At 37.3% G+C, this 27,478-nt stretch overlaps 1 protein-coding gene across 1 annotated transcript in view; it reads left to right on the top strand.

Moving 5' to 3' along the window:
• PTPRN2 (protein tyrosine phosphatase receptor type N2) overlaps nucleotides 1-27,478 on the top strand; it is a gene marked incomplete at both ends in the record, with an annotated part of 643,308 nt that overhangs the window by 201,815 nt on the left and 414,015 nt on the right. The window contains one exon of the mRNA XM_084281525.1: nucleotides 24,471-24,588. Coding sequence (XP_084137651.1) covers nucleotides 24,471-24,588 — 118 coding nt within the window. The remainder of the gene's footprint in view (nucleotides 1-24,470; nucleotides 24,589-27,478) is intronic.

Here is a 27,478-nt window from a genome sequence, read left to right as displayed (position 1 = left end):
GCAAAGTATGGGTTAAAGGTTATTCCTTGCAGAAATTTCATAAAATGAGAGGTAATGCAGCTTTTGAGCTGGAATTGTTGGTGCCTCTGGAGGGGACTTGCAGAAGAAAGGGACGAAAGCAGGTTGCAGGGGGAGACTGAACCTGCAGAAGCACAACGAGAATAATAAACTAGCATCAAATATTCAACTGTGTGCCATCTTATTGATTATATCAGAAATTTTGCTCTGAGATTTGCAGCCTTGGCCATCTAACTGAGAGTAGAGAGCAGAGGAGGAGCGACTGAGGAGGAGCCAGGCAGCAGTAACACAGGTGCCCTTTAGAAGCTTTCCTATTCATGAAATATTTTAGCATGGCTGTCAGTTGTATTTGCTGCTTCCAGAGGAACACATGTGCTGTGCATTTCAGTGCTTTACTGTTTTTTGGGGTACAGGTAGTTTGAAAAATAATTAAGATGATTTTTTTTTTCTGTTTTGAATTTGTATCTGCTTTTAGACCCTCTCCTTCACACTGACATGTTTTTTCCCTCTGCCTCCACACACCTTCCCCAAAGGAAAAATAAAAAGTCTGTCATGAGAGTTAATTTGGTCTTATTTTGGGCCTGGGGACTTGGGGGATAGGTTTTATATCCTTGACAGAGTCTATGTCGACTAAAATACCAATATTATGTAAGCATTAATGTGCTTCCATCTAGCCTGCTTTCTACACTGCTTTGTAGCTATGTGATTTTTTTTTTTTTGGTTAATTCTTGTCTTTGAGGTCCAAACGTGTATAAACATATACATTCTTTACTTTTTTTTTTTTTTTTTTAGTATAATTTTGTGTTCTTCCAATGCATGTTTGTTGTGCAAAACACAAGGTTTAAGTATTATTGCCCAAAAGAAACAGATTTTTAAGGACCACTGTTTTTGCTACACACATATTATTTTCATATATGGCCTTTATGTTTCTACACAGTGAAGCCCATCATTTTCTATGCCTTTGGAAGTCTGGCTTTGCATATCTTTGAATATGAATACCATTATTAATTAATACCATTAATTAACGTGAATACCATTCCTTATTTGGATAGATGGATGCTTTCCACTCCCAAAATAATAATGGGATTTAAATAAGAATGTTTTTAGTGAAATTCCATAGGGGTCAATGCTGGACCAGTTCTTGTCTACAGCCTTGTCAGTAAGTTGGAGATACACATGTACTGGCTGCCAGTGGAAAAAAACAAAAACAAACACCTTCCAGATGACTTAAAGACTATTGGAACTGTGAAGAGTAATTAAGGCCTAACACAAAATTTAGGATGCCTGCCAACATGGGCCATTCAAACAAAATGCATAAGGAGAGTGTGGGCTGGGGGTTGCAATGAGGTTATCCATATTTCTCAGAGATTGCACTTCAAAAGGATCTTAGGGCCAGGGTGGACATGCAACTCCTCAGGGTTTTCTGTGCGAGCTAGGGCAAAGAGGGCATGCTCTTGGACGTACAAATTAGAATAGTGACTTATGGGGATGGAAGTGATTTATCTATTGCATTAGTCAGGCAGATACTGGAATATCGTGTTCGGTTTGGTGTCTGTGTTTGTTTAAATTATGTTGGCAAACTGAAGAAGGTACAGGAATGGGCCAAAAAATAGTTTTGAGAGAATGTCTTACAGTGAGAAGCTTATAGCTCCATCTGTTCTGCTTTTCTCAAAGAAAGAGAGATGATTTGTTTACAGTGCAGAAGTGCCTTAATGTGTGGAAAATATTGGTTACCAGAAACCTCTATAATATAGCAGAGAAAGACAAGAATTGGCTGAGTAGGCTGGAAGCAGAATCCAGATGAATTCAAATGGGAAATTAGAAACAAATAAACAAACAACAGAAGAAACAACCTTAATTATGCTTGATACTATATGAAAAATGAAAGTCTAGATACTAATTTCTTCCTTGAATAAGGCAGCCCTAAGCACAGTATTACTATTTCCAAGCTTGCTAAATAAATAGAGAATAAAAGTTCAAAGGATTATTCCATGTTGTTGGAATATTATCACTGGCAAATTTTGAGAAGATCTAGATTCAAATTTTGAATTTTGCTGTAATCAGTCATAATGTCAGACTAGCCACTAACACTGGTAAATGCTTTGTTTCATACAAGCAGTGTTATAGCAGCCAGAATGAATGGTTTTCTTGATACCGTTGGAGCTTTTCTGTTGTCTTCAGCAGGAGATGGCCTTTGTATTTAACCACTTGGGACTGTTTGGGAAAATTATATTGTCAAAGAAACATATGTTGCCTGGGAATGGTGTCTGTGTTTGCCCAGAGAAGCTGTGGATGCCCCAACCCTAGAGATATTCAGGGCCAGGTTGGATGAGGCCCTGGGCAACCTGATCTAGTGGGTGGCATCACTGCCCATGGCAGGGGGTTGGAACTGGCTGGGCTTTAAGGTCCCTTCCAACCCAAGCCTTTCTATGTTTCTTGCAGTGAGGGTAGTGCTGCAGATAGCATCCAGCACTGCAGTTTAATCAAGGTAAACAGGAAAGTAGAAATTACTGTAATATCTGCAAGATACTGAGATAAAAATTACCTTTTGCTTTTTTAACTCCTTATTTTATTTTATTTTTAACCTATAATGCAATCTATAATATATTTTTTAACATTTTACACATGAATCCAGGCAGTTGGTTATGTTCCTGCTTGACGATACCATAATTGCCTGTAATTGCTTCCTGCTACTTCTAGGAAGGCTGAACTCAGAGGAATTATTATTCAAAAAAAAAAAAAAAAAAAAAAAAAAAAAGTTATGAATCATTTGCAGCTGAAATAACTTTTAAAATCAGGATTAGTAGATAGTTATAAAACATGTTAATTCTGTAAGTAATGTGGTACAATTAGAAATCATCATTAATTAAACGCATTTACAGAATGAGGTATTTCCTTTGTGGCATGTCTGGGTGTTCTCTTTACTTATATTTTTATTACTTGCAATTACAATTCATTACTTTCCATAAAAATGATCATTTTCAGGCATCCTAAGTTAAATGAATCATTCAATAATTAAAAACTAGTAAGTATTTGTTATCATTGAGGGCAGCGAAAATGAATTGCACGTTCTTGAATGTGAAATGCCAGTTGTGTGGAGGAATCAGTCCCTGGGGAGCTTGTGAGCAGCACGGGCACACAGAGGGAAGTGGGGAGGTTGCAGGGTACAGATATTTACTTCTCTTATATTTATGGCCTGGTAGTCAGAGAGGCTGAGCGTTTGAAGATGCAACTGAAGTGAATCGAGTTGGAGGTGCTTCCCCAAAATCAAATCTTCATATATGTTCGCAGTTGACTGGAGGGAAAGAAAAGTTAAAGCAGAGAAATACGGGCAGAGAAGAGACTCAGGCATGAGAGGGATCTGAGTCGTGTGAAGTTAAATGTGGGCTGCTCTTTCATACCTAGAGAGATCAGAGATTCCCTTTTTTACCAAGTGGAAAACTTCATGCATCTTTTTTGGAGAGAAACGATCAGCTGTCCTGGTCCAGAGTCAGAGCCAGGGCCTGGGCCACGCTTGGACCTCACCCTGCTTGGATGACTTCTGCAAGAGGTCTAGGTGTGTTAGCATTCATAGGGTGGCCAGCACTATGTAAATGTAGGGTACTGAGTCTTTAGCAGCAATATCACTTCAGCTAATGATTTGCAAGGATTTCCCCCACTCCTGGCCATTCTGGGATAATTTTAGGAGGTGGGTTAATTGGGGTGGATGTAGAACATGAGACAGTTTCATCAAATTCAGTGAAAAGAGAATCAGTTCAGTATAATTTCTGCAAATTCCTTTGGCTGCTGCTGCTGTTTCTTCTCAAACCCTTGAACTGACCCAAAACATTACAAATCATATTCTTCATCATTGTTTCATGTAAAAATCAGTAATCATGTATCAGGGACAATTGCGAAGATGTTTTAGCACGATGATACATGAGCTATTATTTTTTGGTGATTTAAACACAGGTGCACACACACATGTATTTAATATCTGTCTTGTTTCTAAGTTCCGGAACGCATATTCTGGGTTTTTACTTTTATCTTCAAGAAAAGAGGAAAGCTGAGGCTTTTGGCAAGGGCTGAGAAGGTAGCAAAACTAATAATTGAGGGGCTTGAATATGAAAACGAGCCTTGTGTCTCCACCTTTGTCTGGAAGAGGAAGTAAGAAGATATTTATCATACATGGATACTGTCATCTGCTTTGTTGAAAAGAGAATAAATATCCTGCCTAAATTCTTAAAAAAATGACTTCAGCTTTGTCTGAAAAATAGACTTTATTCCTTTTCAAATTAGTCATTTCTGCTATGCATGGCATCTCCTCCTTTTCAGTACATTAATTGAAACTGTAATAATTGATGCTGCCTTTACATATTTATTTCCTGTAGAAATAGTTTACACAGAGTCACAGATTCAGGAGATAAAAATAGCGTTCTGGTCATGGGCTTCGCTCCTCGACTGGCTGCGATGATAAAAGTGATTTCCTGTTCAGCAGGCAGTCTGGGACTGCAGCCGTGCGTGCATGAAGCTGCTGATTTACAGGGGTGCTTAGCACCCTGAACTCCAGTTTAATTCAGTGGGAGCTTTAGCACCAATAAATTAAAGTCAAGTATGTGTTTGAACATATTTTATGTACTGTGTGACAGGTTCTGATTACTTTCATTGTTGGATAAACTCAAGCCTGCTTTTTCCCCCCTTTACTAAGTGCTTTGAGGTGTTTCTTATGCTTTTTTTCTTATGTTTCTTATGTTTCTTAAACTATTAGAAAACAAACAAACAAACAAAAACAACATTTTCCCTACCCCAAAGCTCCTGCCCTTATTCTATAAGTGCTTTAGCTTTTGTTCTAATGCAAACAGTAGCACAAGGTACAGAAAATTGTTGAAACTGGTTCAGCAGTGTTTATGATGCATCAGGCTTAGCGAAGTGGCACAGGTTTACTGTATTGTGGCCAGGCTCAGAAATTGCTTAGAGACCTATGCCTGTTTTCAAGGCCACAGATCTTGGAGTCACAGAAAATTCTTGAGACATCAGTGTTTATGATAATTAGATTAAACAGTGTATGTGAGGCAATCAAGTGGTCATATGCTTGAGTGAACTCATATACAGAGGATATAATATCATTAACCAATGAAATACCCATGTCCTAGGAAGGAAAATACCAGGACAGTTAAGAGGCAGGAGCAGCACACAAGAGGTCTCATTTTTACCCAGTACTGTATCATATCCTCTGTGTGTGTTGTACACAGTAGTTAAGATTAACAAACAAACAAACAAACGAAACAACAACAACAACAAAAAACACAAAACCACAACACAACAACCTTCTGAGGGCTGCCAATCACCATCTCCACCATTCAGAAGGTGGAGAAATGTAATTCTGGCATTGCCTGTACTGCCTGAATTCAGCATCTTTGTGTTTGTGCGTTACAGTGCAGTGTCTGATGACATGATCACATACTATATTTCTCTCCATAATCCATGCATCGTTTAGTGCAGGAGGAGAACCTCTTCTTTGGATCACCTGGGATCTGAAATAGCTCCATTTGCAAGCTGATAGTTTAAATTCCTAGCAACCCAGACATGCCTACATAACCACTGAGCTTATCTAAGGTCTTCTTTCTCAGAAAATAAATTAACTATTCAATCCCAAGAGCTAACCATGAAAAAGAAGAAAAATCAAGTCATGCACAATTTTTTATTTAAAAGCATTGCAGTTATTTATTGTTTTTCTACAATTTGAAGTCTCATTAATCTCTTATTATTTATTGACAATATGGTATGAGCATGAGTGAATAGGATATTATCATAAATACATTGCTGTCTATTTTGTTTCTTTTTAAAACTGCAGTTTTTATTTACTGTCATGAAAAAGAAACAATTTAATGTCCAATGTGGACTGCCGAATGGAATACAAGAGCACGACCGCCTCGCTGGGAACATGTTAAATCAAAGTGGAGTATATTCCTGAATCGAGATTTCTAATAGGAAATTTAAATTGTTTTGAAACCCTAGTTACTGTGGATGCTGGAGGGAAGGAATGTGTTACTGTATCTACTTCTGAGCTGTATTTTGAGAGAGTCTGCATGAGTCGTCAAAGGTGCCTGTGTGAGATGTGACCTTTTCAGTTCGTATTTATTATGTCTTCCCAAATACACACAGTAGCTGTACAGTGCCTGTCAACATTACATTTGGTGAAACTGGTTCTCTGAAGGGACGAGTTCTCTTTCAATCCTTAAATACTCGCCTTCCAAAGCTGGTTCTGATAAAGGGGAAAAAAATGTGAAGAAAATTGTGAGGAGAGGAAGAAACTTAAACTTTCTTTTTCTCCTTTCTTTTCTAAAATCCATCTATTATCCCATACATCTCCCTGTGATCTATTCTTTGTTATTTCACTTTGTTATTCCGAGGGCTTTTGCTATTAGTGAAGTGCAATTATCCCATCTCCAATAACACACAGTGCCTTTATGCTATGTTGTACACACAATGTGTAGGGCACCACCCTTTCCAGAAGTGGCTCAGCACCAGCACCTGGTTGGTGCTGCCTGTGCTGATCATGGAAGAAGGCATCAAAACATTTTCAGCCTTTCCGACACTTCTGCCTCTTCCTCCTTCCAAGGCTCTAATTAACACCCCCTTGTTCCCCCAAGCTCTCTCACTGGTTTGGGTCTACAGCAGTGTGAACACAGGGGAGCGGGATTGGAGCCAAGGGCAAGAAACAATGAAATGTTCAGTAAACCCATTGAAAAAAAAAAAAAAAAAAGAAAATATTCTGTAGAATAGCCCAGTTACTGGACTCAGGAGGTACTGTAACTTGCTGGTCATTACATTTCACTGTTACATTTGAAAACCCTTGTGTCATACATGGGTTGAGTGAAGAATTGTTTCAAAGCTGAATTAAACAGCCCTTTCTAAAACATGTGGGGTGTTCCTGTGAAACTCTATGAACAATTAAAAAAAATAACATTGTTAAGTGTAAATATAGGATATGAGTAGTGTGTAGATAGGAATGGCTTGGTTTTGATTCCAGGAAGGAAGATTTTGGAAGATTTTGGAAACAGTCTTTTAACTGGTCAGTAGTGTGAAAGCTTAGTACACTTACCCAAATGCCTGGAGGGAATCCTGTTGGATGAGGTCTGGTCTGTATCATTGCAACTTCTCATATCTTTCAGTTACGTCATGCTATCAAAATCTTCAGCAAACGTGCAGTTGGTCTTAATACTAATAAGTCCTTCCTAAATCCCCACTGAAAATATGGTTGCACTCACATAGGCTGGATCTCATCTCGTCTAGCACAAGCTCATCCATCTTATTGCTTTGCAGTACTGCAGACAGGGGGAAGAGCTCTGAGCACAAGTGGACTGTGATCCAGGCCTTTGGGCAATCCCATAATGTTTGCAATAAATCAAAATAAACTGGCCAGCTGCTCTGTTATGTCCTCCCATTGCCCTGTATGTCTTGTTTGAAATAGGAGAAAGTCTTCTATGGATTGAGGGTTTTAGTAGGGAAACAAAAACAGCCTTCAGACCCCTCAGGTAGCCAGACTGTATGATGGGAAAGCAGCTGGCTGGGGCTTGTCGAAGGCTGGAGTAGCTACACAAGTGCTGCAGGAAGGAGGAAATGTAGAGGAATACAAATCCTTGATTTTGTGATTGAAGAGTGCAGCCTGTCCAGTGTGGTGCCAACTGGAGGGCTAGACCTACCTCTTTTAATGTAACCCTTTCTGCTCTCCAGGAACATCACAGGAAAATGGGGACAGTAATGTACAGGCCAACATTGACAGCCCCATGACTTTCACCTTTTTAATCTTTTATTTATCCATGAAAAAGTGAAAATTGACCTGGGACATCTGGGACGTCCTTCATAGTTTTCATAGGGGTGTTTCAAACAGGATGTTGGTGCAGATAAGTAAGCATCATCATCTGCACATTGAATGCTTGTGTGGGCCTCACTGGTCTTCGTGCTGCAGGGACTTTACATCATTGTGGCTATATGGGGTGGCAAAACCAGACTGCTCTTATTTTCTCATTTATGAATCAGCAGATAGCCCCATTTTCTCTCTCATTGAGTAACTGGAAAAAATAAATAAGCTTGAAAGTAAACATTCCCAGACTTCTTTTTTTTGTGTGTGTTCTGACTTTCTGCAAAAATTTCTGCAGGTGTAACAGCTGTATAATGTATAAATCATTATAAACAAGGCTTGAAAGGAACTTCACTGTTTATACTATAGCTTCCCTGCCTTTTAGCAGTGATGAAAACTGAAAATACCAGTGCATCTTGAATTCAAAGGATAAAAAAAAAAATAGATGAGAGATCATAAAGGGGTAACGCGGTTCAGCTAGACTCAGCGTTTGGAATATTAAGCAGATTTGACCCATGCTGAGAAGAGTCTGAAGAGCAAATTCTTCGCAGCACCATCTCTTATGTCAGGACCCTGATTAACAAAGACATTTAAATAATGTCACTGCACTTCATACAATTTGAGCCTATTTTCTCTTTTGTATAGCTTGTGAATATAATTTTTTTTTTTACTTGCCATATTTGACCTCTGTCTCCTAATAGTGGCAGGGAATGATACTTTGAATTATTATGCTGAATATAAATGTAAGCTTCAAAAAATAACAAAGCTTTTGTTCCTTTCCTGATGAAAGCACAATTTTGCAGTTGCTTTAAATATTACAGCTCTAAGTCTGCCGTTGCTACTTCTACTAAGGATTTCTCAGTGAATTCATTAAAAATGTCTGTTTTCATAGCCTGGCTTGTACAAATAAGAAGCAGGGATTTGAAAGTTCAGGGTAGATCTTGCTGTGCTTAAGCTGCAGCAGTGTTACATATGCTGAACCTGTTTTTATGTTACTGGTGGGTAATAATGCAAGCTGAACTCTGAATTCCCTCATTAGAGGTTTAAGTCTCTAAGGCTAAAACTGAGGCTAAGTTTTGATATTTGTTAACAGAATCCTGGGTGAATTAACATTTTCCTGGGAGCACACAGAATTTTGAAAGAACAATTCTAGAAAGATAAAGGTAAGTAAAAGCCACATGTGTTTTCCAGGCATGTGAAAATAATTTCAAGGGTCACTGGCTTCACAGTTGGAATTAACTACAGGGTAACAGAAAGAGGAAGAGGAGAAGGTGCCTGCTCTTCCATTTTCTTATGTGGTGGGGAGAACAATGATGCTGGGAAAACGTCCCTAATGAAATGATGTTTCTGGAAATACTGCCTTTTTCTCTTAGTCATGTGATTTTATTTTTTCTTTTTCTTTTTGAAAACCATCTTAATTAGATCTATTTCTAGACAGAAAAGTTACAGAGAAGAAATGAATGGACTAAACCTGTCTGCTTGTCACACTGAATTGAGGGATTCAGGGAACAATAAATTTACTGTGATTATAATTTCAGCTTTCAAGTGGTTTTCTTCCTTTTTGTTTTTGGAAAAATGGAAATAAAACCACTGTTCATTTGATTAGTATACCTGGAAGTAATTTTAGTAAGAACCTGTTCTTTCCTTACTAAGTATCTAAATCAGAGTTCACCAAAGTCTCTGTGCTATGTTTTGAGGTAGCCTGAGCTGCTGGGAGTGACTGCCAACTGTCCAGATGGAAACTGTAAATCAGGCAGCAGATGAATGTGGGATTGTCTCTGCAGAAAATAACATTTTTCAATTGTTTTGCAGATTAGGGACCTGTCATACTTCATCTCCATTATACAATCCTAAATATTTTGTAGGGAGACACAATGAGGAGAAGGAAGAACTAAACAGGAAATTGTATCTTATTTAGATTTCATTGAATTCCATACTATAAACAGGTCACATTTTTTTTCTTCAAGCTTTGTTCTAACCCAGATTAATTCATTGCACTTAGAGAACATTAAAAAGTCACCCAAATTATTACAAATCATGGCCATCAGTTAAAGATATGGGATTAGAGCCACAAAGACTGAAAAGATAGTTACAGAGAATCATTTGTTGCTTCCAGCAGCTTCTCACTTCATTGTCGTAAAGCCAGAAGAATTGGCAAAAGGGCAACTTTCCAGCACCTTCACACCTGGCTTTCAGCAAGTTTCAAACAAGAGGGCTGGAATCTTTCCTTCTATTAATTGAGATATCTTCAGGGTGGTGGTTGAAAAGAAAGACTCTCTGCATTACAAGTTTGGAAATGTTCTGTAATGTGTGATGCTTTTGCTGCTATTTAATGGCTGCCATGTAATCCATCTCTTCTGCAAAGATCCAAAATATCTGCTTTTGTTTCATTAAAATACCTATTTAACAAGGTGTACAGGAATTAGAAGAAAAAGAAGAGTGCATGCTTAAGAGTTTTTATAAGCTTTACATATCAATGCATGTAGATATGAATTTAAATTATAAAAGAAGTGCCTTTATTTTTTATTTATAATAAAAATATGCAGTAATGTAATAATCACATTTTCTAAATTCTCATAGAGCACAATAAACATCTTCATACCAGCTACCACACACTGTCCTGAGGGATTTTACTAAATAGAGTAAAATTGCTGACTTAGGTTATTCATCTGACCTGAGTGTCTTTCAAATATAAGTATAAAGGATTAGAACTAGATTTATATTTGGGGGGGTATTATTTTATTTATTTATTTATTTTGGTGAATGTGCTTTTTTCAACAAGGGAATAAAAAGTAACAACGTATCTCATAATTCTTTTGTCCTCTGTTTTCCTGAATGTGTGCTTGGGCAGTCATTTTTTGCACACTGTCACTATTTGGCTGTTTTTTCTTGTTTGCTTTTTAACTATTCCCATTTCAAAGCCAGTTTTCTATTCTAGGACAGTTAGTAGCTTGGTAGCTGTCAATAGGTGGAAACTAATTTATTTATTATTTTGACTATGATGACTTTTTCTAACAATACGCAGAAGATCTTTATTTGAATCGGTGTGTTCTTTTTTTTTTTTTTTCAATTTCACTTTATATTTTATCAATAAATATCTCCCCAAGATTTCATCTACCTTTAAAACATCATTTCTGTAGCAAACCTTGCTGACTAATTTCTGTTTAATTAACATGTCCAGCAGCATTTGGGAGTAAAACAAGTATAGGTTTTGCAAGAAAATGGCTGTTACAAAACCTGCTGGAAAATGAAGAAGCTGCAATGCTTTCCATAGAAAAACATTTCTCTAGGTTGTGATACACCTAGGTGATAGGTCTTGATATTTATTAGGTGCCTTTCAGGAGGTACCTGGTATGATCATAAAAACACGTCAGAAACAGCTGTTTGCTTTTGCATGTGGAAGACCACAGGAAAATATTTCAGTGCCAAAGGGAAATAAGCAAATGGCTCTTGTAGGCTACTTCATAGGGATTTTGTAAGAAGACAAGCTTTTCTGTTTGGATTCAGCCTATTCATTTAGAGTAACTTTTCTTTTCTTTCTTCAACACTTCTGGTATGTGTGTTTACACCATGTGTTTCTGAACAAGGAATTTAGAATTTGGACTGAGATCCGAACACACGAATTCTTCAAGGGCAAAGACAGCATCACTTGTCATTGATTCTGCTGAGCATTTAAGAAGAAGTGACATTTACTAGGGCTTGTTTTGAAGATTTATAAATGCAATATAGATTTGTCTAGAATAGTTGCTTCAATAAATGTTGTGCTGTAGCATGTAAGCATGGGCTTTACCACCAGCGGATACACTAGCGGTTTGTCATCCAAGTAAAAATAAATATTCAATAAACAATTTATTAGGGATGTGAGTTCACTTCTGCTTCATTCCACTTGGAAGGACTTGACATCTGCTGCCTACATAGTGTTATTAAGGACACAAGGAAATGAAGACAAATTAAACATGGAATTGTCAAAACTGTATAAGGGAAACTTTCCCTGGCTAACAAAAATAATGCAAAGAATAATAGGAGAAGGATGTATGCATGAAGATGTTTGAGTAGTAGCAAGGGACAACTGAATCATAATACTTCAACAGAAGTTGAAGTAGACTCTTTCCTGAGTCTAACTTTTGTTTTAACAAAAGTGCTTTGCAATGTTTCAGTGGCATTTGAAGAACTTACACTGGAAGGAAATATAATTTACAACTATTAGGATTCTCATTTGCACTGCTACATTTGTGTAACTTGACTTTAATGCAAATGATCACAGGAGTAATAGAAACATTTCATATGGCTTCCCAATCCTGTTAGCAACACAAGGCCAGGTAGTGTGGGAAGAGGTGGAAAGGGCCAGATTTAGCTTTGTCAGTAATTACATGAGTTCCCATCTATCCCCTGTGAAGTCCCATGCCACTCAAGGCTGTGCAGTGGCTGAGTGGTGGCTGTGCTGGGTCCCTCTGGCTGAATGTCCCCAGCAGTGCTGGAGGAGAAGCTCCTGTGTCCATCCATTGCTCTGTGCTATGGAGGTGCCTTGGCAGTGGTGATATCTGCTGAGTGCTGCCTGCACTGCAGCACTTCTACTGGACCAGCTGAAAGACGATCTTATGTAGCTTTGGCTGTAAGGCGGGATCACAGTAAATACAAAACATCGCACACACACAAGGTATAGCAACTTTGCTGTCACCCTGACAGCAGTTTTTAAATACAGAATGGGTGAGGAAAGAGAAACTTGATTGTTTGTGACTACATATCAATTCAACATAGGACTATCTTTGCTGTAGTCTTTGAATTTTGACCAATTTTAATGTACTTTCAAGTAAATAAAATGATCAAAAATTATCTTTCTGAGTAACACTGAATACATTTAGATCTGAATGTATCTTTTACAAATGTAAAAGATTCAAGTGCGTGCCCTGATACTGTGTATAGGAAAAAGAATCAAACCCGACATACTGCTAAGTATAATGCAATGTGCAAAAGGCAGTCTTATGTGGTTGCCAGGACAGAATTATTCTGTTTTTATGTTTGAACCTTTGGCATTTAGTTAAGAAGTAATTGACAGAAGGAAGTATGTTCTTTCCTATGTCATCTAACATTAGTAGAGTAAAATCTATAAATGTAGTTTATCATACATATATATGGAGAGAAGTCAATGGTGAGTAGGAATAGCAAATTAACAGTAGCTTGTTGAATTTGTGATGCCCCATGTTTATATTTTATTGGCTGTAGTAAGTAAAACAAATCAATCCCAGATTCTGGTTTACTCCTTGAAACAAGTAGTCATGAAGTGTAAAATAAAACAGTTGTTTCCTAAGAAAAGGGAATATTCTGTTTGCAGCTGCTAGCACAGTGTGAGGTGGTGAGAACGGAACACGAGTTGAAGGCTAGGTTTGTAGCAAGTAAATGAGTGAAACAGGATGCTTTCAATTGTTTATTCACTCATTGCACTTTCCTTTCCAACATTTGTTCCTTTGGGGGCAGTGATAACAAACATTTTCTAGGCAGTTTTTCTGGGCTACAGATTTTGGGACCCAAACCACAAGCATTTTGGAATGAGAGAAGGGCAATTCTTTGTGTTGCCAGTGTTGTACTGGGAACAGCTAAGGAGGACTTCATGGAGCTCTTGGACACCTCAACTCTCAAATACCTTTGCAGGGACATTTGTTCAGAATTTCATTACTAAGGAGCAGTGATCTGGTCAATGAAACACAGGTCTTACATTAAATAACAATATGTTTTTAAAATATGTGCAATAGCTTGCTTTTTACTTTGCATCTTTTGTTGTGAATTAGCTTAAACTGCTATCACAGCAATCAGATTAATTGCTACAAGTTTCATCTGTCATGACTGTTATAAACAGAGGGTAGCACTGTTGATAATTAAGGGTGCATTACATTTTCCAGTATTATTTATATGTGCCTGTTGGAGTAGTTTGTAGACGAATAGAATAATCAATATTCCCTTCTTATTACGTTTACACCTCTCTTAAAAAAATAATTAATATGCAGGCTTTGTTTTCTTAATGTGGGAGAAAAATGCATGTGACATTTAACCAGGATACCCTGAGGAAGTGGAAAACAAGGCACATGAATGTTCCACCACATCAAAAGTATGGTAATAGGTAGTACTCAATTATCTAGAAACATATCACTATTTCTTAATGCTAGCAGCCACTGATCAGAAGACTTATCTTCTGTAACAATACTAAGTGAAAGAGATAAATATAAGCTACACCACCAATGTTTTTGAAATGCTTTAATGTTATTGCTGTTTCACTTCATTGTTTGCTCCAAAGGAGGTTTGCTGCTTTGTATGCCATTCAGAAATACTGATGGACAAATTTCTGGAATTAATGGTATTTTTGAAAATGCATTCACTTTCTTGATTGTAGTTGCTAGTCCTTAAGTAGTGGAAATACACCGAAGTGAAGAAAAAAGCAACTACCTGCTGCTCAGTTAATGACACATCGCCACAGCTCCTGGTGGACCCCATTTTTCACACCACTTCTTGTTTACGCCAGTGCAGCTCTGTGGTACCTGAAAGAGCTTGCAATGCACAGTACAATGTTAACCCCTGAAATTGTGCTGTGGTATATTCATTTTGCAAACAGAGAAGTGAGTCACTGGGTTGGTGTCATGTGCAAGTTGAAAGGTGGATTGGGAAGAGGGCAAAGGCTATCAATCCCCTGATGTCCATGCTGTTGGTCTCTGGTGTGGGTGCTAGCAGCATGTGGCTTCCTGCAGCTCCAGGCTCTGTCTCAAAGCCCAGTCCTTGCCCAGAGCAAGTACTTTCTAGTTCTTATGGAGCACAGTGCAGTTAATGATAGACCTTCGTGGTATAATCATGGAGCTATTTCAGGATATCCAGGTTGAGCATAGAACACACAAAGGAAAAACCTAAAAATCGGTGGGGTAAAATGTCTCCCAAGAAAGTTAAGATTGTTATATTCCCTTCATATGTTTCAAGTTAGCATTATTTCATTGTGGCATGTTTGAGGCATTTTTTTAATGTCAAAGTTTCCGTAAATGCCATTTAAATTTAGATTTATATAGTTGTATATATAATTAATGCATAAGATTGTTACAAGAAAAAAAATGATGACACTTTTTGAAGTGATGTATTGTGAATGGACATTAGCTAGAACTGTGCTCACAAAGATTGAAATTTTAGGGACTTTTAGTTCATACCTTTATGGTCTAGCTCTTCCACTGTAAATATTTTAGTTAATAGAAAAACTTATTCATAAGCACCGCACATTTTAAGTATTCAGAGATCATCCCAAAAGGCAGGAAAGGAGCTAAAAGGAGCCAGAAATTTGACAGAGCACTGGTGTGAATCTGTGAATCAGCACTACATGAGTTGACCAAAAATATTATTAAAGCTCACTGAGGTATTAACTGTGTGAAACAAGGGAGGGAAAATGTACATCAGGTAGTAAACCATGTTGGTCAGAGCTTCTTATCCCAAATCTTTTTCATTGTTGGCTAAAATAAGTTAAGTAATCTCATTTTTACCTGTGGACATCAGCTAGATACACGGGCGGAGACTGCTCCTTAACTGCCATGTGGTACAGTAATTTGTTAAAAGTAACTGGCTTGTAAATCAGAGACCTGAAGTGCTCAGGCCAAAAAATGCCTAAATTAAAACATTCCTGACATCCCATGTGCAGTAAAGTGTATTGTATCCTGCGGTTCATTTGTTGGAAGGTGTAAACCCACAAAGCTTACGTGCACAAGAGAATAGAAAAGAAGGTGATTTGAATAGTCTTCAGGCTGAAATGCCACATTGCCTTCCTGAGTTTCACAAACCCACATAGGGTTCATTTCTATACGTGGGGTGAATTCAAAATGAAACCTGAGGAACATTAATCAGCTTTTTTGGGGGAGCAGTGTGACCTGCAGATTGCTTGTCTTTGCTTCAGGCAAGCCAACTTGGCTAACACACTGTCCTGGAAAGCCCCCCCCAGCTTTCAGCCACCAAGGTCTTTGCAGGGTTCCTGAGGGAACCCTAACTTCTTCAACTGCTGTGTTTTTATTAATAACAATACCAACACTAACAATTATTGTTATTGCTGTTGTTACTGCTGTAGCAAGAGACTGTACAAATGCTTCCAATATATGACTTCCTCCTGGAGGAGTTTGCAGTCCAGGAGAAATGACGTAAAAGTGAAAAACGGAGGATAAAGTTTCACACAAATTACATAGAGTTATGGAAGTTTCATCTGCCTGTCATTTAAAATTATCAAAGATTTATTTTTTCTCCTTTAATTTGCATTATTTTTGATACAGGATAGTGTACAGTGAGTAGGAGACTGAAGGCTTCTGCTAGAGAAATTGTTTCAAGTCAGACTTTATGTCAGACTTTACTGTTACAGACCATGAATATACTGCAGAAGCCTTTAGTCTGGTTCATGCTAACATTCCCTCTATACTGTTGTACAATGATCTGTACGTTGGTCTTAGAGACATATCAGAACCAAATGCCAAGATGCATTTGCAGCTGCAGACATTGCTGTAGTGCCCAGTGTTGCGCTCCCATATATTGACTTTATATATGTGCAATTGCAAGCCAAAAACTGATTTTTCACAGACATCAGTGAGCGTTCAGCAGCTACAGGAAATGGGGGTGAGAACCACTATGTGGATCTGAAAGAACAGTTCTGCTCCGAGGCATTTAAAAATACATGAAGAACTGCAGATCTGAGATGAATTTGCTAATATATGTATAACCTGTATAGCCACATAATTTTATATACTTATTTAAGTGCCAGGACATTTCTGACCAATTTTGCCTTGTTACAAGTGATGTTTTAATTCCCAGATTGAAGGCACTTCAAAAGTCCTTCCCCAGGAACTGTATTTTTCATGACAGTAAGGCTGTCATCCTACTGCTAGCATGAAATGAAATGGAAAAAATGAAATGGGAAATAAGGCTGCTGACTTTATATGCATTTTTAACTACTATTTGGACAATATCTCCATTCTTAGCTTTGTATGGTCTAGTATTACAACCAATTTCCACATATGAAAAAGATCTTGCATTATGAGGTGGGTGAATGGAAGTTTAGAGTGGTGTAAGGTGTCTTGGAAAGGAATAATAAGAAGAAAGAAAAAGGAAGGAGAAAGGAATAAAAAAAAAGGAAAACAATATTTTAACAGAAAAAGGAAAGATCACCACTCTGTAATTTAATAACAGACTGCAGAGGATGAATGTGGTAAAGGCAGCTGTTTCACAGTGTAGGGCTAGAGTCAAGCTTTGGGGGATAAATCTGGAATATTCACATGCTCTTTGATGTGTTTGTCAGCTGGCCCAGGTGGGTTCAAAGCTCACTGAAACAAGCAAAGCAGGCTCATCTTTATTTTAGTATCATTACTTTGGATACATTTGAATGTTTCAAGGAGTAACAGCATTGAGGAAATGACAGCATAGTCCAGGGGCAGAAGGGAATGGAGGAATAGAAGATGCACCTTTACTCACCCTATATTAATTCATTTGTTTTTTGATAAGTATGTCACAGCCCAGACATCACAGAGAGCCATTCAAGTTAGAGATGTAGCTGACCATGAATTAATTCTAGGCTGAACTTTAATATAAAATTGTAACCATGAAAGAAGTTTCCTTTTGCATATCTTCCTAAAATTATTTCCTGTGAACAGAACCATCTGCTTTCAAAGTTGAGGGTCATCAGTTTGCGAAGAGGATTATATGACATAGTGGATAGCATGGGATTTATGTCAAGGATCACAAAATCCTTTTCATGTATCCGCTCTGTTCTAGTTTTTGGAAAGTAGCCTATTCTAGTTGAAAGTTAGATGACATATTTTACATTATCATATTATTCTTTTATTACTATCAGCTCTAGTGGCAGAAAAATCTTATGTAACACTAAGAAACTTTATCTTGTATAAACCAATTATTTGTAGCTGTCTACAAGAGATGAAATAAAGGTAAGGAAACATTGCATACTGAGTCCTGTGAGAGTATTTTATAATCTTCTTGGCAAATGAAGCACTCATTTGGCTTTTTCAAATAATAGAAATTCCAAAAAAAATGAAGAGAAAAACCTTCCCTCTACCTTCTGGGATAGTTACTTAGAGTAAATTAAAATCAGGGCTGTAAGAAGATCATGCTAGTAATTTAATTCTATGGAGATTATCACTTTTATGTATAATAAAACAATATATGAAAATTTGAAACTGTAATCCTTAGGCAGCCCTTTCATCTGTTCTTTCAAGTAGAAGCTTTTTGCCTTGTGAGTGTGAGTGAATTGCTGCTGAATTCAGCGACTGAAATTCTTGCATATTATAGAGAAGCTCCCACTAGAAGCTCCAAAAGAGGGCAAAAAACTCAGCAGTGTGAATGTGGTACTCGGCACTACTGCAAGGGAATGGAAGGGGAAAGGGAAAGATACAACAACAACAAAAAATAGTTTATAGTGAAAGTTGGTAGTGACCTTTACTGTGCGGAGGTGGGTTTAACTTCTCTATTATTTTTTTTTGCCATTAACCTACTGTTGCAACTTGTATCTCAAAATTGCTTTGAGAAGTATTTCTATTTTTCATTTACTGTAATGACATACATCAAGATTTTATCTGTGGTCTGCATCCTTAGTTAGAAAAAACAATAATTGAAAGAATGAATTTTAATACACACACCAACTTCAGTATTAAAGCTGCAATTTTGTCTTAGCCCTGAAATGTGAACATTACTGGGCATGTCCTTGAGATCTGAAAATGGAGGTCTGGGATGAGAACAAGTGCAGATCCTCTAGAGGATGTGGAAAGACAGCCTGCAGAAAGCCACGTCTATACGTTGACCTGTCTGTTGTGAAAGCAGGGAAGAAAGCCAATCATTCCCAATTCTGCAGACATTCTGACAGCTCAAGTAGGCATTAACAATTTGCAACACATGGCATGGGGGGTGAAACTCTCTGAGCTCTACAACTGAGAGTTTCTTGGCTGAAATGAAGTAGCAGTTGAAGGTAGCTCAGAGAAAAACCTATTTTATCATATGCTGTACAAGGACAAAATGGATAATAAAACCAAGAAGTGGAAAAAAATTAATGTCACAATTGAAAAATAATAATATGTTCTGGCTTCAAGTGTGAATACTTCTGAGGTTTTTTTGGCCTTTTTATACGGGGATTTTCCTGACAAAGAAGGATCAGGTTTGAGTATATAGGTTTCTGCCAATATATAATAATCTCCTCTCACTTTGAATGGACTTGATATGTAAAAATCATTTTGTTGCCAAAATATTGATGCAGAACTAATCATTTTGGATTTGAAGTGGCACGAGAGCTGGAAGAGCCTCATCACGTTAGGCTGTCAGGCACAGGTCTCATTGAAAGTGCCCGCAGATCCCTGAGCAGCCTGAGCATCCTTACCCAGGCTGGCTGCTTGGGACTACAAGCAGGAAGATTTGCATGGCCAAATCCTCAGGTGCTGAGAGCTGTTAGTGCTGCAAAGTAGTTAAATCAAATTCTACTGATTTACACCAGAATGCCTTTGCTAAGTTAAAAAGCTGTCATTTTCTTGCCTAGGCATTAAGATTAATGGAGATTTTTTTGTATCAGTAATTTTGTTTGTATCAATAACTCTGAGTTAGATTGAGTTAAGAGGGAGAAGTAGCAGATGAGTGTTTTCAACAGTTGCTAATTAATTTGCAGGCACTAAAGATGTGGTCAGGTACATAAGGAGAGGCATCAAGTTGCTCTAAGATGAAAAACAGACTCAAAACCACAGGAAAGGAAGCCATTATGTAGAAAAAATTGAACAGCCAAGAAAAGTAAAGACATTTGAATATTGATTATTTGTATATATTTCTCTGTAATTGATATAGTGGCAAAACCAGTGAAGCGAGTTAAAAATGAATTGTATGATACATGTGAAAAAAACTTTGACTTAACTTTTGGAGGCAGAAGCTAGTATTATCTTTGCCACTGTGAATTTGCGAAAACTGTTTTCTTCACTATCTTGCTTTCAATTTCATTTCAATTAATAAAATGATTATTAGACTCTACATTGACACGGCGCTGAACATAATGGAGACCTAGACAATGCTAATTTCATTATTATTTTTAAACTTTTGGTAATTACAGTCATTGTGCAGTGGAAAGAAAAGATCCAGGGAGATCCCTGATGATAATAATATCTGGAGTAATTTCATTGGCTTTGATGTTGGAGGAGTTGTGGACTCGAATGAGGGTGGAAAGGCCTTGCAGAGGGATCTGGATAGGTTGGAGAGCTGGGCGATCACCAACTGCATGAAGTTCAATAAGAGCAAGTGCCGGGTCCTGCACCTGGGACGGGGAAACCCTGGCTGCACGTACAGACTGGGCGATGAGACGCTGGAGAGCAGCCTAGAAGAGAGGGATCTGGGGGTCGTGGTAGACAGCAAGTTGAATATGAGCCAGCAGTGTGCCCTGGCAGCCAGGAGGGCCAACTGTGTCCTGGGGTGCATCAAGCACGGCATCACTAGTAGGTCAAGGGAGGTGATTGTCCCGCTCTACTCTGCGCTGGTGCGGCCTCACCTCGAGTACTGTGTGCAGTTCTGGGCACCACAGTATAAAAAGGACATGAAACTGTTGGAGAGTGTCCAGAGGAGGGAGGGCTACGAAGATGGTGAAAGGCCTGGAGGGGAAGACATACGAAGAGCGGCTGAGGTCACTGGGCCTGTTCAGCCTGGAGAAGAGGAGGCTGAGGGGAGACCTCATCACAGTCTACAACTTCCTCGTAAGGGGGTGTAGAGAGGCAGGAGACCTTTTCTCCATTAACACCAGTGACAGGACCCGTGGGAACGGGGTTAAGCTGAGGCAGGGGAAATTTAGGCTTGATGTCAGGAGGGGGTTCTTCACAGAGAGGGTGGTTGCACACTGGAACAGGCTCCCCAGGGAAGTGGTCACTGCACCGAGCCTGTCTGAATTTAAGAAGAGATTGGACTGTGCACTTAGTCACATGGTCTGAACTTTTGGGTAGACCTGTGCAGTGTCAAGAGTTGGACTTGATGATCCTTAAGGGTCCCTTCCAACTCAGGATATTCTATGATTCTATGATTCTATGTGCAGGTTGGGATTTATAAAGGTATTAATGTCTTGTATTTGCTGCCTCTACATGATCACAAATTTTTCACTTAACCCAGTAGAGGTTACGGAATTTCAATTTAAAAAACAAGAAAATAATTTGACTTTGGGTTATGTTACCAAGAAGGGTAACTACTTGTGGGTAAGGTTTCTACCTATAGCTTTTTTTTTTTTTTTTCATGGGGACTCACAACCATCGGTGCTGTTGAGCTGAGAGCAATTTTGTATCTGCGTCATTTCAGTGGCCACCAGTCTCCTTCTCTTGCTCACGCATCGGCATTGTCTGCTTGTCAGAACTCACAGGTAGGACGTGCAGGTGTGGGTGTCCCCCCGTACTGCTCCCCATTAGTGACATGGAAGTAATGTGTGTACAAGAGCACCACTGTGATCCTGCTCAGCCAGTGGAGACAAATTGTTATAATTGGGTGGTAAGCCGGGAGTGGGTACTAGGTGTGATGCTGAAGACAAAGGGGACAGGAAATCGCCGTATGGCATCATGTGCCTCTTCCCAACCTTAATTTTGATTGCAGCTGTCAGCGTGGTATTAGAATTCTTGAATGTGCTATTCTATTGAGCTCAGTGTGTGGGAGAAATGTTTTTTTGTAACTGAAACAATGCTGGAAAATGATTGGCAGAAGGTTGGCTTTAGAAGCAGTTCTGGAGATAGTTGCATAAGGAGCAGCAATGTTCACCAGTTGCAGAGGGGAGATTTCCTTGATGATTTTGCATGCATTTTTCATCCATGTGTTCTGACTCTTATCTGAGCTATAAGTGCTGGGAGATACAGTTGAGAAGTCATAATCCCTTAATTCTAGTTTCTTAAACTCTATAATAAATACTCTGTTTTTCTTTCATCTGTTTGCTCTTTTAATGCCACAGTTATGTTCTTTTTCGGTGTTAAGTACTGTTTGCTTGTACTGGTTGGAAATGCATTTTGAGAAAATGTTAAAATTGTGCGTCAGGAGAAAGAAAGTACACCCAAGTTAACAAAAGACAGTTATGACTAGTGAGAATTGGGAGTGCAATGCTTTGCTGTTCTTTTTTACCAAAAACATTCTTTCATGGAGGCATAAAGACCTACCTAGCTATTGACACCTCTGTCTGCTCCTAAATATATTGCTCAGGACTGAGAGAGATTAATTTCTTATCTTTATGCAGATACTGCAGATGAATTCTTTCATGCTTTAATTTCAACAAAACTCTTGAGAGTGGCTCTGTGTGTTTTTCTTCAATCTTTTCAGTAATTACTGAATAATCTTTAACGTTTAAAAAGGCTAGTATTGGCTTAGAGTTGCAAAATTGAAACTGTAGTGATTTTGGAAACATAGAATAGTAGTTTTATAGCTATATATATATGTATACGTACTTTATCTGAACTTATTTGTCGCACTTCTAAATTTGAATGTTATCACATTTCTTGTCCTGGATGAATTTTTAACATTAGTAAAAATGTGTAATGCTAGGCAACAGAGAAGTAAAGTGAAACATATATATATAAATATCTATATATATAAACCTCCATATGTATATATAAACCTCCAAAATAAATTTAATAACACTACGCCAAAATAATCATAGGTGCGTAGTGACTCATTTTTGTGTATTCACATAAGAACTTGTTCTGAGCAGGCTTAGATTGAGATTTGTGAACTGATTTGAATCCATCTACTTACATGGCACATTTGAAAAGGTGAGATTTGCATTTGAAAAGGATGAATCAGATCTAAAAATATCTTGGAGATTCTTCCCCCTCCCAAGGGTCTGGAATCATCTACTGTAGCCATTAACATCTGACATGATTTCAGATGAAGTGTTTCCTCAATAAACTTGAGTAATATTTTTATTTAAGAAAACAGTGAAAAGGAACAAAAAGCAGGTGTCAAAGAACTTTTTTTGTTTGTTAAATCCCATGCATGCTTACATTACTTCTGGATTGTGTATTATTATTTTCATTACTGGAAAAAAAATGAAGTTTGTGTTGCAGTATACTTATATCTTTCCAAAATGGGAACTTTTTTCTTTAAAACTTGTCTAAATCCCAGACAACTGCACAGACTGAATACTTCCTCAGCCTGTTTAATCTTACACCCAACTTCATAGAATCATAGAATCATTAAGGTTGGAAAAGGCCTTCACTGAGGCTGAAAATCTAATAAATTTTGAAGTTATTTTACTTCTGCATGCTCCCAACTGTCTCCTTTGGCAGAATGGACAAATTTCCTGTTTAAGCTTCTTTTTTAAAATCCAGGCTTAAGTAAACAGAGAATGAACACCACCTTAATACCCTGGAAAAATCTGAAGAATATAACCCTTTTTTTAATAGCCCGCTGGATAAAGCACTCAGCCAAGAAGTGAAATGGCCAAGTTCTGGGTTCTGCTGAGACTGATGATGCTTTTGCTGCATCCTAAGAGAGTGCCTATACCAACACTTCTGTTGTTGACTGAATGGCACTGAAGTTTATAGCATGTGCATGAAATAGTGACTGAGCCAGAAATTCCTCTTCTGAGGCTGGTTCTAACAACCAGATGCATCCCTTCCCATCTGCAGCTAGAGAGGATTTTTCTTTAGGCACTTTCTTACAGTAAGATATTAGCAGGATCACCAAATCTGGAACTTTTATTAATATTCATTCGGGGGTTTTGTGGTGGTTTATTGCACGTGGCATAAAAGCAGAAATTCTCCGCAATTATGTGATATTTAGTTATTAGATAATTACAGAGAATTGCATGGGCAAGTTCTATGAACTAAAGAGTTACTGCAACATCTAAAATCTACAAATCAGATAACAATTATGTTTGGAGTTATATCATTATTATAAGTGAGATTGGCAGTGATTACCATGAGATTGGCAGTGCATGTAATTAATAAGTAATCACTGGAATTTGCCTTCATAGTTGCACTTCCCCCTTGCTGTAAAGTTCTTTGTCACAACATTTAAGTATAAAGATAACATAAATTGACCTCCACATGGTTTAGATTAAAACTCAAAGTACTTATTTCTTCTGCAATACTAGCTCCTTAATAGTGTAAAAGTGTAATTTTATGGAGGGAGAGAAGAGAAGGGGCAATGTGGTGTGAATGAGGGAGAAGTGATGGAACCACCTGTAGGAAGCAACTATTCAATGAGTACTAGCATCCAGTTTTAAAGCCCTCTGCCTTTTAATAGCTAGCTAGTGAGATAACTCTTCTCCATAGGTATTTCCAAATATATATTTTTTTTTTAACACACACATATATATATAAAAGCTTATTTGTAACTAGCTAAAATTCTATTAAGAATCAGAATCTTTTAAAATCTCATCATGTCTTCTATTCCTTCCATTTTAGGAAAAGTTTGATTAATAAAATTTCTTACAGTAGAGAGGAACCTGTAGTTCACTGCTGGATTCACATTGAATAAAGCTTTTTTTTTTTTCTTTTTTTAATTTTATTTTTATATTGTTAATATAGGGCATATTATTGCCAAACTTTAAAGTTACTAAGCAGTGTTTTGCTTCTTTGTTTATTTGTTTGTCTTTTTCATTATTTATCAGGTTTTACCTGGAAAGATGATTATACGCAGCATGTTATTGGTCAGGAACTGTCAAACATTCACAAAATCCACAACAGACACCCTGATATATTTGTATCTGAAGCATCTGATACAGGAAGGTAAGTCTTCAACAGTGTTTTTGCATGGTAGGTTTTGGGGAGGTTTTGGAAATGATGAGAAACAGATTGGTTCAGAAGCTGAATTAAATACATCACTAAAATACTGTGTAGGTGACAAAAGGAAACGAGTTGTACAACAGTACTGAAAACATGGTTAGGAAAACAGCAGATAGAATGAAATAAAATACTCAGTCCTGTTCTTACGATTATCATCAGATTAAGAAAATATGTCTTCTATTGTTAATTTAGGTGTCAGAAAACCAAATGTCAGGTCTTTTATCCTGTTCATGCAGTATCTAGTCACAGTTCAGCCAGCTGTACTTATGAATGGCTTAAAAAGGGAGGCTTGTACAGTAAACATTTTAATCTGGAATAAGCCAACAAAAAGAAACAAAGGGAATAAAAATTAGATTCTGGGCATCCACTTATATCTTCAAAATCTTATTCTTCCAATACACAGTTGTAACTGAAGGAGGACTCTTGCAGGATCTTATGGCAGAAAAGGCTTTCTACCTGTACTTTACATTATAGAAACCATTTTCCTTGTGGCTTTACTGAGGGGGCAATTTTTACTGAGGGGCAATTTAACAGTTATTGATGGCAAGAGACACAACATCTTTAATTGCATAGAATGATATGAATGTTTTGGATGTAATGTCATCTTCATACACAGACACGTATAAATTTACTCTTTTACCTGTTATATTATGCCCCTACAGTCTTCAAGTGCAACCCAATCACGCAAACCCCCAAAAGGAAATTTTAAAAGGTGTAAAATTTTAGAAAATATTAAAAATGGGGAATTTGGCTTTCTCGTACATGGTTTTATGAAAAACAATCTCAAAATCAGTGAAATTCATAGCAACTCCTTTTTGCTAGAAAACTTTCTTCATAGTGGAACAAAGCTCAAGCTTCTAGCCTCAATGGCAATACATTGGTTGTTGGATCTTCATATATTGCAAAGAAGATGAAAATATTTCTGTCCTCTTTTTATGGAAAAAAAAAAAAAAAAGGCAGCTCTGTAATTGAAAATGCCCAGCAGCTTCATCTGTGTTTATGTCAGTTTGTTTTGATTTAGTTCATAGAATTTGACCCTGTATTTTGCATATATGCTGATTCTTTTAATGTAAAAGAAACAAAAGCATACCTTAAAGTTACAGTGCTGTATACTTTGGGAGAGCAGTAAGGTTTAAGCGTAACTTCAAGAGACAGTAATCCATAATTTATCACAAAGCAGATAACAACACATGGTAGAATCCATAAATCTGTTCTCACTGCACAGAGGCACTAAATGCCATTACTGCATGGATTACTCTCTGTACCTGGTATCAGAAATGATTTTGAATATCTTGGGGATTTTTTTTTTAATGATTGTACCTGTAACTTTTATTCATGGAAGTAAGATAAAATAGGCCAGATTTCCACAAGAACAAAAAAAAATGTATAAGAAGATACGAAAAATAATTTAGGTTTTATACTGAAAACAGATGATCACTTTCAGAAGTTCCTGCTGAGATCAGGTTTGAACTGGTTTGCATTTTTAACTAGAACTATACTTTAAAAAAAAAACACAACATTTTGTGTATTGGCACTTTAGGAACATCAGACTTTCAAATGTGTTCCACTTATAGCTGTTCCCATTGTCGATAGATTTTCTGAAGTTACCAAGCTGTGCCTCTGAAAGCATTATCTTATGTGCCAACAGTTTAAAACATTAATTGATTTTTCTGGTTGTCCATTTGCAATGTACTCTGTAGGTCAGGGAACAGTAGGAACTTTTTTCATGGCTTCTTATAGATTCTAATAAAAAGTGCTGTATGCTTAGTGTGCTGAATACACTTGCTAAAGTCTTATCAGACAATAATTAAATAATTAAAAAAGCAACTTAGTGTAGGTATCTCATTATCAAAGAAACATTATGGCAGGGAGACCTTTTATTAAGGATAAAGTGTGTAATAAGACAATATGAAGTCATATTAATGAGTCATTAATCCCCACAGAGTTAGTGAGAGCAAGAAAATAGACTCAGACACTTGAAAGGTAAATTGACTTAGGCTAAATTAGTGCGTATGAAATCTGATGGAACAGAAGACATGGATTTCATCTTAAAAAAAAAAAAAAAAAAAAAAAAAAAAGGAAACTGGGAGCTTGTTTTCAAGATGAAAGTTCTTTCTTTGGTGGCTAACCGGAGTGTACATGGTATTTCCCGGGCCCTTATTAAATTTCAAAAAAAAACCATTCTTGAAAGAGGATCCAAGATAAAGGAAAAAAATCCATTCTGCACACTGGGGATAAATGTCAGTTGTGTTCATTGGTGCAATTAGGCAAAACCACAAACGTTTCCAGCAAGCTTCAATGTATAAAGTGGGGTATAGCATTATTTCTATAATAAAACCATCATTAAGTCAGTAATAAGATTCTCACAGTATTAAAAGGGAGAAACTCTTTATTCTAAAAAGTGTGGTATCTATTAATAGAGAACATTCTAGAAAAGCATTATATCTGAGGTGCAGAGATTCAGATATTTCCATGTAAAAGCTTCCAATGCCCTGTTTTTGGTAGGATAGTATAATTATTTCTATGGATAAATAAGTAAGTATATTATTGTCTTTATACACTGTAGTTCTTTGTATGCAAAGTCCTTTTTTTCTGAATAAAATAAAATTGAAAATGCTTCCAAATAAATGCACAACAAGAACTCAGATGACAGTCATTTCTTGTACTCACCAGGTGTTTTAACATAGTCCTCTTTCATCCATTTTCTACTATCACTTTGTCAAATTTAAAGGAAATATTTTAATTCAGTTACAATAATAGCTCATTTAATGCATTTTACCTTCTGTGTTAACAAGGTGAACAACAGTGATATACTGGTGAACTACAAAGATTT

Source organism: Netta rufina, assembly GCF_964035555.1.
Source record: "Netta rufina genome assembly, chromosome: 2".
NCBI classification, from domain to species: Eukaryota; Metazoa; Chordata; class Aves; order Anseriformes; family Anatidae; genus Netta; species Netta rufina.
Note: the sequence above shows the minus strand (reverse complement) of the source record. Positions and strands in the feature narration are given on the sequence as shown.